Genomic DNA, 13,968 nt, shown 5'->3' with positions numbered 1-13,968 from the left:
TAAGACTTAGAGCTTGATGGGGAAGTGATACTCAGACTACAACCACACAATATTTTCCAAAGTTGGCAGCACACATGGTGCAATTCACACTTGGCTTATTTGTGACTGCTTTAATATGTCAGCTGAAAAATTCAAAGCTATGCATATGATTTCAAAGATTTTAAACCATTTGCAAATAGCAACACGTGACGATTCTGGTCTATTCTGATATATTAAAGAGGACCTATTATGCTTTTATGCTTTTTCCATTTCTTTTAGTGTGTTATATAGCTGTTTTTTTTGTGCATGTAAAAAGGTCTGCAAAGTTACAAAGCCCAAAGTCCACCCAAAAGGGAGTTACTCTGAAACACCTTGCTTGAAGTCCCGCCTTTTCTTCCGTAACGTGGTGATGTCACCAAGTAACACATTAGCTTAACGGACAGTTTAGCACACCCTCAAACACAGCTAGTCAGAGCGGAGCTGGAACAAAGTCCGAAGAGTTTGGTTCGGTTGACCAATCACAACAGAGTTGGCCAGCTGACCAATCGGAGCAGACTGGGCTTTTTCGTACGGAGGGTATAGTTGCTGCAGCACAGCCGGCATGAGAAAAGTAAAGTGTTTTTTAAACATTAAAGCACAATACAATACATAATACAGGTATGCCCCTGAAAATAAGCATAATAGGCCCTCTTTAAGACTTTATTCAAAAACACATGTACAATATTCTACAGTAGGAAACAGCTTTACTTAAAGGGGACATATCATGAAAAACTCACTTCTTCAGTGTCTGCCAACCCACAAACTGTGAAATAATAAGACAATCCAGTCAGTCTAGACCAGAAAACATCTGACAACAACAACAACAAGCCATTCAGATTTGGCTCCCCTTCCTATGTCACATGCAGGCTCATTAGAATATACCGCCCACAGCTGGAGAACTACCTTTGCAAAGGTGCACCGTAATTTTCTCACAAGCAGATCAGAGCAGACTGGGCTTGTTCAGGAGGGGTATCTTAAAGAGACAGGCACTAAAACGGAGTGTTTCAGACAGAAAGTGAATACAGGTATATTCAGACAGAGAGTATGAGAAAAATAAAGTATTTTTTTAAACAATAAAGCATGTAAACATGTTCTAGTAGAAACCCCAAAATACAAGCATTAACCTGAAAATAAGCACGATATGTCCCCTTTAAATCACACTTGAAGCTAAACCAAAAAAAGCATGTTTAAGTTAGGACAATTATGAATTTACAAAGAACAATGTTTACATCAACCTAACATGTCAGGAGGGTTATATGTGGGAGTTTCTGTTGCTATGCTATCAATGATTACATCAGGGCTTAATCAACTGGACTAATGGCAGGAAAGGAGGTCTATTCATATTTGACTCCGGAAGTCTTCACAGCACTCGAAGTCAGTCTGTCCTCCATGTCTCTCTTTCTCTGCTTCTTGGCAGACAGACAGATCCACAGGAAAATAAAGAAACCTTGAAAAAGAGACACATAAATGATAAAACCATGAGTGGAGTTGCCGGTAAAAGAGGATATTTGACAAACCTGTCTTTGAACAGAGACAAACAACTAGTCAGAACTGACAGCAGACCTTGTGTGGAGTTGAGGATGCAGAAGAGGTAGAGGATGGGGTAGTTGACATATCCTGAGCCCAGGAAGGCCAGGCCCCAGGTGGTCCCCATCAGGCAGGTAAGACCCATCACAGTGAGGCCACTCCTGCAGGTCTCATTGAACCTCTCGGAGTCTCTCGGAGTCTTCCCATCGGCCTCTGCTCCAAGCTTCGTGTTGCTCCTGAACACCTGTTTCATCTTGCAGATGTTGGAGGCCACCACCATCAAAATGCCAGAGTTGAAGACGAATATCAGGGTGAAATACACCAGGTTCAAGGAGTAGAAGAAGGAGTCATCAGTGATCCAGCAGCTGAGGGACAGGCAGGTGACCCAAGGGACACAACATGGTTTCACAAGAGATAATGCAGGGGACACACAGTACAGTATAGGGATATCATGATATCAGAAATTTACCAGTGAAATTCCATGATTATCGGTACCAATTCGATACCACAGTAAAAAACAAAAGGATCTATTATCTATTTCATATTTATGTGAAAACATCTCCTTCAAACAACTTTAAGTCTATTTATCCAGATTTCTCACCAAAAACTAAATTTTGTAAGATTACATTTGAGCACGTCATGATAACGTTACCTTTGCCTCATTTTTACTGAATGGAGTCTGAACGCATCATGATGTAAATCAATGGCACCTCCTGTGTTGAAGTCGGCAGGACGAGAGCTAACGTTAGCTGTTAGCAGCCACTTACCAGCACGGTCCTGCATGGAGCTATCTGCTAACGTTAACTAGCTCTCGAGCCCTGATCGTACCGAGTACCGTCACGTTGACTTGGTACCGGTTCTTGTGGCATCCCTAGTACAGTATATACAAATTTAAATAATAAATGAAATCATATTATCTTATGTTTAAAGTTACAGTCATTAACGTTTTTATGACTTTTTACTATTTATGGTTGGTATTTTTTCAGCAGTAGCCATTCGATGTACAGTATTTACATTCTGTAATTACCTCTTTAATATAATAGTTTTCATTGTTAGTGGCGGAGTCCGCCATTCCGTTGTGGTATTCAAATTGCCTTCACTCACACGTTACCGTTTTTCAATACCGTAAATCGGAAGATATTTATCATCTACATTATGTCTCCTGTATGTGACTGAGAATAATCTTGCATATAAATCATATAAAAGTAAGTAAAATAAACATTTTGTGATAAACCTGTGTGAAAATGTTAAAACACTGTAACACAAATGCACAAACATTGTATGATCATACAAAAGTGTATGAATTACTAATTGAGATTTAAAACAAAAAAGGCTTTGGATTCATATAGTAACAATTGATTATTTCCGTTATCTTGACAAAAGCAGTTAGGATTGACTTACATGGCGTTAGTTTGGTTTGTATCAGCCATGGTCATTTCTGTAACTCCGTAAAACTGTTTGAAGTCCTTCACTCCCAAAGAGACCAACACGATTACACCAGGGATCCCTGAGAATCACACAAACACAACCAGTTTAACAGCATGTTAATTCATGTGTTAAGATGACAACCTGCTGCTGATGTACTTTTCATATCAAGCATACGCAATATGGCATCACATCGAGATATTTCCAATGATGCTACAATGGAGTTTTGATTGCAGAGAATATATATTTTTTTTTACCCTGCACCAAAGGAAAGCATCCCAGAGGAGGCAGAGATGCTACTAGCCCTAGCTATGACCTCTGGTTCAGTAGCTTTCTGTGGAACTGTGACTCACTGGGCTTCCTTAAAAACAGTTTCCTTTATTAGTCTGCAAAACTGAAACATCCTTCCTCCTAAAGCCCAGGCCACACAGCGCGCATCATGCTCGCGTGACGGCAACGTCGCGTGTTGTTTTTTATTTCGGCGTCCATGTTAACAGGTTAGAGTGGACACACTGCCCGCATGAGACGCGCGTCAGACGCGCGTCAGACGCACGTCAGACGTGCGTCTATTTTATAGAATAGAAGGCTCGCCTATTTTTCCCGCTTGCCGCTTACCTCTCGGCTGCGTCTCCCAGCAGCAACAGACAGTGAAGGTGATCTATTGACAGTATATGAGCAAGATTACTACAGTTTCCATGTCTAGACATCTGTAGAATATGTCACTGACCATCAATATTTTACACTTCCTATCTAGATTTCAAAATAAAAGTCCTCTAGCGTTTTTAGTGCACAGAATCATTCATTCATTAACACAATGCTTTTATTCTGAAATACTCTAAATAAAGCAGTTGTCTGCTTGCAGGTTTCCATCAAGTTAATATAGTACAGGCTTTTAATTATGTAAACACTGTAGTAGTCATAGCAGAAACCCTACATATGCTATACATATAATAGACTGGGTTAATAGGTTATAAGAACATCAGGTGATAGTTGGCAGTATTTTTCCGATGAGCTCTCTCTCTCTCTCTCTCTCTCTCTCTCTCTCTCTCTCTCAACAAACACCACGTAACTTTATTGTTCTTTCTTTTAGAGGTGTTATTTAATTTTTTTAAAGATATTTAATAATAATTTTCGTTTTCTAAAGGTTAACAAATAACGAAACTGTTTATTTTGCTTTGTTTTATAATAATAAAAAAAAAACACTTTACTTATATTTATCATTCTGAAATACTTCAGGTGTTTTTCTCCATCAAGGCGCAGTTCAGCAACAAGGTGGTGAAAAGCTCCAAGTTGCCTGAGATGTCGGAACATCAGCATTTATAATGTAAATTGCTGTCCCGCCCCAGATGTAAATTAAGTCGTTTTCGATAAAAGCCGCAACCTGGAATGCTGTAGAACAGGAACCCGAAACCCCCTGGAAACTTTTTTTAAAACTGCCAGTCAAAGTGAAGAGGGATTGCTGTTGGCTCTCTCTTACTACTAATGTATTTATTTATTTTTTTGTATTAATATATAGCCCACAGAAATCCCTCTTCACTGTCAATGAAGAGGGATTTATATATATATATATATATAGCCCATAGAAATCCCTCCTCATTGTATATATATAAATCCCTCTTCACTGACAGAAAAGAGGGATTTATATGGGCTATATATTAATATTTATGTATGAATTTATTTGCTTGTTTTTAATAATATTTACAAATTACCACACAGTTCTTACCCTTTTTTGTCTTAAATAAATATAAATCACATTTATTATGAAGTTAAATGGCCATTAAAAGGCAAACTCTATGTAGAAAGAAAGGGCTGTCAGCAACAGCAAAAACACAGCTGACAGGTAGCTCCGAGACGCTCCCGAGACGTGGGTAACTCGCGTCTAGTGTGAACACCCTAGGTGGGCATGACGCGGCCACGACGTGACGCTGCTGTCACGCCAGCATGATGCGCGCTGTGTGGCCCCATCAAACTGATGTCATCAGACACTGGGAAACCCCGTGGTAAATACAGTGTAGGCGCTCTTGCAGCACTCACCCCATCCAGCGAGAGACAGTTTGACCAGGTAGTGTTTGAAGTAGGTGTTAAACACCTTTATCAGCAGCAGGTAGAGGTGAAGCGCCTCGATGGCCATCCAGGTGAAACAGCAGAGCAAGGAGTAATGCATGAGAGCCGCGACGAACACACACACCCAGTTTGGCTTCACCGTGGCCCCCCACTCGGTCAGCAGGAAGGTTGTATTGAGCAGAAACAGGGCACCGCTCAGAGACACGTGGATAGAGATGGAGTAATCCATCCTGTGGTTTCTGAGAAAGAGATAGAAGAGGAACCGCACACAGGAAAGAAAGGTGCTTCTTGATAATCAGACAGGATTTGGCTGTGCTATTTCTTAATATGTAACTGCAGCATTATGATCTAAAAAAACACCACTAAGTTTTAATCCTTTTTAGCTTTATCTCCTATCTCCTTGTGTGAAATAACCCAAACTATTCATAAAAGTGAATTTTCTCAATGAGATTCTTATTTATTTATCTATTTATACTACCTCCTGTGTCTGCCTCTGTGTACAGACAACACTGAGCTGCATAGAATACATGTATACCTACCGACTGAAGACGTATATCACGAGGGACAACGCAGTGAAGAACGCAGACAGGCCACAGCCTATGTAACTGATGTATGACAGGATCTCCCAGTGGATTGCTGCAATTGGGTCTCTCACCTGCAGAAAATATGGAATGGTGGAAACTATTTGCAATTTACAGTTTCACTTCTGCTAACATCTGGGAACAAGCCAGATAGTGATTTCTCATACTGGGTTAAAGCTTCAGTAGGCAACAATTCTTTGGCATCTTTGGACAAAAGTTTCGTAATAACCTTTCAGCATATTGTAATTCAAGTGTTCTGAAAGGAAAACTTCTACACCTCCTCTTGGCTCTGTTTTCAGGCTTTCAAAAATCTAGGCTGTGACGGCAGACTTTGACCAATCACAGGTCATTTCAGAGAGAGCGCGTTCCCTATTGGCTGTGCTCCGGCTGGTGGGCGGTGCTTGGTATTTCCTCAAGAGATCTCAACATGACTGCCGGGTCACAAACTTTCCAATTTTACAGCTTAATAGTACACCACAAGATGATTCTGAGAACATTTGAAGCGAGAAATCGGCATTACAGTAACAGAATATTGATTCATAATTGATCAGCGCTGCCTAGTTTGACCGTTTGGTCGGAGTTCGCGAGTGACGCAGAGGCACATGTTTTTTTTTCAGATTACGTGTCTCATGCACTACTGTCAGGATATAGTGACCGTTTATAAAATAACTTTTTTTAAATCATATTTGCTCCATTTCTACCCACTGCAGCTTTAATACCAGTACTGAATAAAGATGATCAAAGACTTCTGCTGTGTTCTTTTATTTCCTGTACGGTGCTTAATGAATAAAGGCTTTACTTTACAATAGGTTAATATATCATCAGGAACAAGTCAAGTGTGTCTTCTTACCAGTAGGATGGCAAAGGGTGTTGCATGGTTACAGTAGCAAACAATGTCAGTTTGGCTATCATTTGTCTCACATCCATCCGTTTTCCAGAGCCAATCTGGGAACATGAACATTATAACTTAGTTAACTTGATCAGGTCTTATTCTGCTGGTCGTCTAAACAGCAAGATCAACAAAAATAATAAAAAAAGTCTTTATATATATATATAAACACATTTTTAAACATGATGACACATAATGATTGGGCAAAGACAGACTATCACAAAGTTAATCATATAACAGAGATATTCTGCTGACTTGCTTATCTTGCAGAAACTTTCAAATGTTTGTAACTTTGCTGATTTTTTTGTTACAAATGTGAAACATACTGATGTGTTTTCTCCGATTTGTGAGTGAGTTAATAAACAATAACTAGAATATGCTACAGTTTCAGTGCTTTGCTGTTGATCGTGCTGTAAGCAAGGACTGATACACAACCTACCATCTTCATCAAAATAGTGACACTGAAACCGTGAGCCATTCTGTAAAAAATACAAAAACATAGAGCTGCATTAAAGTTAACAATGTTACATGCCGCCCAGTCAAAGAGATTAAAGTCCGTTTTAACAACAACATTGTGATCAAATCCACCAAAATCAACTATTTTAATTCCCTTTTAAAGCTCAGAAGGGTTCAGGGCGGTGGTGTTCTGACAAGTTTGTGATGAATTCGAACAGTTCACAAAAGGGCAGTAGTTCCTTATTAAGGAGGTGGAGGACAGGCACAAATGAATATACGTCACCTGGTTGACACGTTGTTGTACAGTTAGTCCCACTGACGTGCAACTAAGTTTAAACCGAGTTCTTAAAATACAAAAGCATGAAAACAATATCCAAACTTCCACTTTAGCTATGCTTGCCATGTGTCATGTGCCATCATCAAAATAGAGTTAAATCGTGTCAAGTCAATCTTATTTATACAGCCCTCCCGGTTAGCACTGCCGCCTCACAGCAAGAGGGTCACAGGTTGAAATCCGGTTTGGGGCCCTTTTTTGTGGGGTTTGCATGTTCTCCCCGTGTTAGCGTGGGGTTTCTCTGGGTTCTCCGGCTTCCTCCCACAGTCCAAAGACCTGATTAGGATGGATGGATGGACAATCTGTACTGCCAACACGTTCTCATCCCAACTCGTCATATACTGACGCCATAGCGTCACTTTCTAACATACTAGGTAGCCCATCATCAAACTCTCATGCCCCACTACAGTCACAGTAAACACTGATGTTTCAAATTAAAAAAAAAAACACTTGGTTAGGTTTAGGAAAAAAATTATTTGGCTTAAAATGAATATGGTTGTAAAGTGAAAGTGAACTTGACGCGGACGGGTTTACATTGTAGTTACTTGAAAGCCTGGTGCGTCTCATACAGACGCTAAAGGGTGCCTTGTGCGTTAGTGTAACACGCTGAGGGGTGTGGCAAAGTGCCGGTATTTGATGCCCTGGTAATGAGAACGGGCAGGTACAGCACACAACACCGTCTATCCTTAGACCCACGGTTGACCATCAAACAGGTTGATGTTGAAAACATGTAGGCAGACAGACTTACATCTATTTCTGTGTGTGGAGTTCTGAAAGTCATCTTGATTGGCGTCTTCAGATCCTTAAGGCGTTGTTCGCCCAGTAGCTCTATCCTGAGAACCATTGATGAGATTTCTTCCTCTTTAAACTAAGAGAGAATTTCAGTACAGTGATGAAAAAAACACAAAAATGGTAACAATTAATTTCACAGGTCCGCAAATTTCATGGTAATTAGGTGATAATCAGCAAGTAACCTATGTAACCTAATTACTGCCAAATTACCCCAATATTTACCTCAAAATTGATCGAAAATTACTTTATTATAAACATTATTTAATTATATTCCGCTATTTCCCAATAGCTGGTAATTTTTTCAATACATTTCCAAGAAAAGAATACAAAGTTAATTGATATACTTTATTTCCATGTCTAACAGGTTACATTTGTGTAGACAGGAAGTCCCACAATGGTGAGATTTGTACCAGATAAGAAGTGTCTTCTATTAGTTTTGGTTTTCCACTTCTGATGAGGTGGAAGCGGCTTCTCAAGCCTAAGGGCCCTATTTTAATGATCATATGCTATTTTAGCATAATGATGAATAAATAATGTTTATAATAAAGTAATTTTCAATTATTTTATTTCGGTAAATATTGGGGTAATTTGGCAGTAATTCCAAAGACATTTCAAATAGGTTACTTGCTAATTATCACCTAATTACCATGAAATGTGCAGACCTGTAAATTGAAATGTTACCAAAAAAACATGTATACAGTATATATACAGTGGATGATGCAAGAATAAATAGAATAAAGGTTATACTTGGAACTGGCTGTGATGCATGTAGCTGACCACACCAATGACCCTCTCCTCCTTTGGGATGGCGGCCAAGGCATGAGTAGGCAGCCAAACGTCAGGGATAAATGACTCGTTCTCAGGCAGCAGCTAACGGTGTATATGTGAAGATGAGGTGAAGCAGGGCAGTCTATGGTTTGCACTCAAAACACATTGGTCAACAAGATTGTTTTAACTGAGCACTGCCAGCCTAACGTAACAAACAAAGACATTAACATGTTCGAAATCATTTTATCGTAATCATCACCGCTCCTTCTAAATGCATCAGCACCATCTTCATCGCAGCTGGTGTACCTGTGGAGCTGCTATCTGGATCCTGAGGTTGCAGAAGTTCAGATCAGCATCGCTGATGTTGACCACATTCAGCGACAAGAACTCCAGATTGTGGTCGACGGAGCCTCCAGACTCAAGCTTGGACGTCCCCATGATGTTATGGATCATCTGTCTTTCCGCACTGCAGAAAGATAATGGACCTCAAACTTATTTGTTTTTAAGTGGCACATACGAGTGATTTTAGTGAATTTGTGGCATTCACCAATTTTCTCGTACTTACAATTTTCTCTTAAGTACAAACCATAGACTGTATATATAGATGGACTACTGACCAGAAACTATAAATGAACACTTGAACATACATCAGCATGATAAGAACTATATAAAATGACAGATTTGACATCATTTGACATGTACTTTGACTATTTAGTTTGGCCCATGTCCCATCCGCTAACTAATGGAGGGGGCATGATTTATGACCTATACTGCAGCCAGCCACTAGGGGGGCAATCAAGATGCTTTGGCTTCACTTTTGGGGAGCTGTCATGTTGTCAATCCTTATATACAAACGGATTTCACGAGTGGTCCAGACCTGTCATATGAGTCTCGCACTCATTTGACTTGAGAATTATAATGGCTTCATCTAAACCTGGAAATGCATCAAGGTCGAGCATCATTGAGGATGTTCCAATCCCTTACATGCAGACTTACTGTCCCTGTGATCTTTCACAGACTAATTAGGCTATAGATTTTACTTAGAACATTTACAGCTAATTTATTGCTCCCTCATGTCTGTTCTGTTCTTACAGTAAAAACATATTCATATTTTCTTTGTTGTTTTATTTCTATCAGTCACATTCTGCGATGCCCTTACACCTCAATATATCTATAATCAATATTGGAGCATCAGACATAAAATAAATTACTTATTTCTACACGTTCGACAGTTGAGATGCTGTGCATCATGAGTAATTGCCGTCTCCTCAAAAATAATGTCCCGTTTGCTGAATATAATTTCTCGATCCTCGCATCTCTCTCTCTCGCATCCTGGCTGGGAGGAGGAGCTAAGACACGAGGAGTGTGGCTACCTCCGGGTCTGAGAAATGAAGCCAATGCAGAAGTGCCTTAAACTTGCATTCTTTCTTATAGCCAGCAGGGGGCGACTCCTCTGGTTTCAAAAAGAAGTCTGATTGTATAGAAGTCTATGAGGAAATGAGCCTTCTTCTCACTTGATTTATTACCTCAGTAAACATTGTAAAAATTTGTTTATGGTTTCAATCGCTAGTTTCAAGTCTTCTTCAATACAGCATGATGCTTTAAGGCGTGGCTACCTTGGGATTGACAGGTCGCTACCACGCCATTGTCCGGTCTGGGAGTATGTCCGTGTTTCCGTCTTACAAACATTAACCCTTTCACAGTGCGTTTTCAGTTCATCAAAGTTAATTGTAACTTTTTTGTTAACCTAAAAATGTCTTATTCAGCGTTCAGTTGTACTTAGCTCCACCCTCTCGTGTCACTTCTGGTTGCAAAAAATCAAGATGGCGACGGCCAAAATGCCCAACTCGAGGCTTCAAAACGGCAGTCCACAAACCAATGGGTGAAGTCACGCAGACTACGTCCACTTCTTACAGTCTGTGGACGCGAGTGAGGGATGACGCATGTTAGCAGCTGTACAACTAATATTTTCTAATTGTTGAGAAAATATCTTAAACAACTAAGTTTAAAATAATACCACTACTGACACCGCTAAATGTGTTATGTTTATGTCTGCTGATTTCTGGCAGCAGGACTAGAAGCCTCTATTCATCCTCTGGGAACCATGAATGTCTGTTGAGGTATTTCAGTCTTGACCAAAGTGGTTGACCGGCCGACAGAGCAACATTGCCATCCCTAGAGCCGTGGCTAAAAACGGTATTACAGAAGACAGTGAAATAAATTGGTCTTCAGAGCAGCAGACAGAGGAGTACCTGCAGCAGGTCTGACTTGCCTTACCTTAAAAAGGCTTTCTTGACTCCATGGTTGATACTGAAAAGCTCTAAACATGAAGACCTAATGTAGAAGAGTTTCATCATGTCCTTCTGGTAAGAGCTGTCAGTATCCAGCAATTCAACTATTGGCAAGATGGTATCGTTCTCGCATGGGTATAGATGGCAAATGCTATCTGAGAAGAGAGAGAGAGAGAGAGAGAGAGAGAGAGAGAGAGAGAGAGAGAGAGAGAGAGGAATCAGATTTTATGCAGTTATATAATCACCCTGTTTTTGGAGTAATGGCTTTTGGGGATGGATATGAATCAGCCACAGCCATTTTCTGACCCCATCACAGATAATGCGTGCTTCGTATGCACAGAGTTGGCAGTCTGCTTGAGAGACTTACATTGTCCTATGCTGATATTAAACGCGGGAGGTGGTGGTGTCACACTGGCCTCAAAGCACTCAGATGATCCATTGAACCAGTTCACATTGCTGAACGGGCATTCAAAGAGGCATGGAAAATCGTTCGCCGAGCAGTTCACAGAACCAGACCTCTTGTCTACGATGGTAGTCATGTTAAAAATAGGGTCCATCATGTTGATAGCAATGTTACCATCTGAAATGTTGAGACAAACTGAACACACAAACAGGAGATGAGAAACAATTCACTGCATCTTCGAAATCTTCAGTGACAATGACATGAAAAAGGACTTTTTGCCTTTCATTGTATGGAGAAAAATACATATTTAAGTACAAGAAAGAAAAATGGCAAGGCTTTTAAACACTGTTAAACTGACTGATGACCACATTGGTTGGGATAAATCTAAGAGATGCTGAGGTACACTGGAATTTTAGACACCTACTAAGTACAATCAATTGATTTTCAACACTACTAGCTCTTTATTAACTTTTTGTTTTCCTTTTTGAACTCCACAGAACTAACTCTTAGTCAGTTCTTTTGTGTTCTGCTGTGCTATAACTGACTGAAATAGTCTGGTTACGCCTTCATTTTCAGGTACACTGTTCCTTTAAGTTTATGAGAAATAAAATAAATAGCAAAAATAGCTAAACTAACATTCGTACCTTGGTCAGCCAGCGATTCGGACAGCAGCAGTAACAGCAGTAAGGGAACCATTGTACTTCCTCTGAATGAACTGGAATATATAAATATAATAATCATCATTAATAAATGGTAAAGTGATAATTAATAATGGAATTTAAGTTAATAACTTATAGTTATTTTACTGTTAACAAACAATGAAATGATAACTAATGTTTGCTAATTATTATTAATTTGTGTTATTTTAACAGTTTATTGTTGCAAACATTATAACATGTTATATATTATATTAAGAATTTATTAATGTATTGATAAATTGGTTTGTAAACCATTGATAAACATTATTTGGATGGCTATTATAAAGTTGCAACTTGTGATTATAATACATTTTTAAATGGTTTATAAATACTTGTAAAGCATCTACAAACATTATTTATATAGTTAATACATTGTCAATGATTAATAACTAACCAATTATTAACAAAACAAATGTTAAAGTGTTACAGATATCTGGTCCATCTGTTTATGTAATGTTTATAGATGTTTTACAAACAATTTCTTAGGTTTACAAATCATTTTTTGACAAACTTTTAATAAATAGTTTACTAATGTAATCAGAATGTAGTTGTTATTGTCTCTTACCAGATATAACACAATATAGAATTCAGAAACTAATTATTTCACGTTACACAACTAATGATAAACTATAGTATTATTAATAAATAGTAAATATTATTGATTAGCATTTCATTGTTTAACAGTAAACTAACTATTAGAGTTTAATTTACTATTATTTTACCATTTATTAATGATGGTTATTATAAAGTGTTACTGTAAAGGCGGACAAAAGAAACAAAAACAGAGCAAAGCTGAATATATGACACCCTCTGCTGTTCTTTCTATGAAATAAAATACCCACAAATATTAACTCACTCTCCAGATTCGAACAGTGGTAAAAAGGTACAAGCAGATCACCTCCTTTATCGAAGAGTTGCACTTGATTTTAACTATATTATAGTTAAGAACACTTTATAAAAGGATTCAAAGCCATTACAGCAATAAATTACATATATTGCCCAAAGACAAAAACAAATATGAAAATGAAAACTACAGAAACAATCTAAAATTCAAAACTCAAAAACATGAAAAACTCAAAAAGTAAAAATGAGATATGGCTATGGCTTTTTACTTTACACCATATTGTTGGCCTAATGGAGGAAAATCTGTCATACTACAAAACTAATTAAAATGTAATAAACTTTTCTAGTTAGATTAAATTCACCAAAATGACTGTATGTCATCTTTAGACTTCGACCATCAATTCTACAATACCATTATAGTAATACCCAAAGTACACCCCAATGAAGCAAAAATATTAACATTTAATACTTACATTATTACTCAGTAGACAAAAGTCTCTTCTTACCTCTGAAGTGAACAGGATGAAGCAGACAAACACTTGTGAACCGTGCTGTTTGAGTTATCTCATGATTAGGAGCAACATCGTGCTTGTGTTCGGTCCGCTGGATGTATTTGTTTTATGCAAATATATTTTGTTATCAGTGCAATAAAAGTACTGCAGGTGAGTTGACATTTTGTGAACTGATGTCACAGTCTAAATTCCACTGCTGCGGTAAACTAGAGTCTGTCAACAGAGATGCGATACCATGTACAATAACCTAATTTTGTTTGGAAAACCACTGAAGACCGTAAAGTTTCCAGGCGTACTGACGTGTCAGCCTTTAGTGTATTAGTAAAACTACTAAACAACATTAAAGCAGCATAGGCAGATACATACA

At 38.5% G+C, this 13,968-nt stretch overlaps 1 protein-coding gene across 2 annotated transcripts; it reads right to left on the bottom strand.

The window, feature by feature from the left end:
- Positions 1-664: 664 nt before the first annotated feature.
- On the bottom strand, positions 665-13,912 carry LOC141783262 (adhesion G-protein coupled receptor G5-like). 2 transcript variants are annotated; one of them, XM_074660467.1, is made up of 14 exons: positions 13,563-13,912; positions 12,193-12,263; positions 11,513-11,743; positions 11,132-11,300; positions 9,161-9,320; positions 8,834-8,956; positions 8,043-8,162; positions 6,944-6,983; positions 6,466-6,560; positions 5,574-5,689; positions 5,005-5,273; positions 2,947-3,052; positions 1,582-1,910; positions 665-1,465 (listed from the first exon to the last, which is right to left on the bottom strand). In XM_074660467.1, the coding sequence occupies exons 2-14, from the start codon at positions 12,242-12,244 to the stop codon at positions 1,353-1,355; spliced, it is 1,923 nt and encodes a 640-aa protein (XP_074516568.1). In that variant the 5' UTR covers positions 12,245-12,263; positions 13,563-13,912; the 3' UTR covers positions 665-1,352. The 2 variants fall into 2 exon arrangements, with proteins under 2 accessions (XP_074516568.1, XP_074516560.1); XM_074660459.1 differs by lacking the exon at positions 13,563-13,912 and having other exon boundaries at positions 12,193-12,315.
- Positions 13,913-13,968: the final 56 nt, after the last annotated feature.

Source organism: Sebastes fasciatus, chromosome 2, assembly GCF_043250625.1.
Source record: "Sebastes fasciatus isolate fSebFas1 chromosome 2, fSebFas1.pri, whole genome shotgun sequence".
In the NCBI taxonomy this organism is placed as follows: Eukaryota; Metazoa; Chordata; class Actinopteri; order Perciformes; family Sebastidae; genus Sebastes; species Sebastes fasciatus.
This window is presented reverse-complemented; position numbering and strand designations above follow the sequence as displayed.

Bases quoted from the DNA above. Each gene is read 5' to 3' on its own strand.
- LOC141783262 (XM_074660459.1), bottom strand. From the start codon at position 12,292: ATGATGATTATTATATTTATATATTCCAGTTCATTCAGAGGAAGTACA. The intron at 9,321-11,131 runs GTAAGGCAAGTC...ATCTTTCTGCAG, and splicing joins GTCAAGAAAGCCTTTTTAAG to TGCGGAAAGACAGATGATCC. The intron at 3,053-5,004 runs GTGAGTGCTGCA...TGTGATTCTCAG, and splicing joins ACTGTCTCTCGCTGGATGGG to GGATCCCTGGTGTAATCGTG.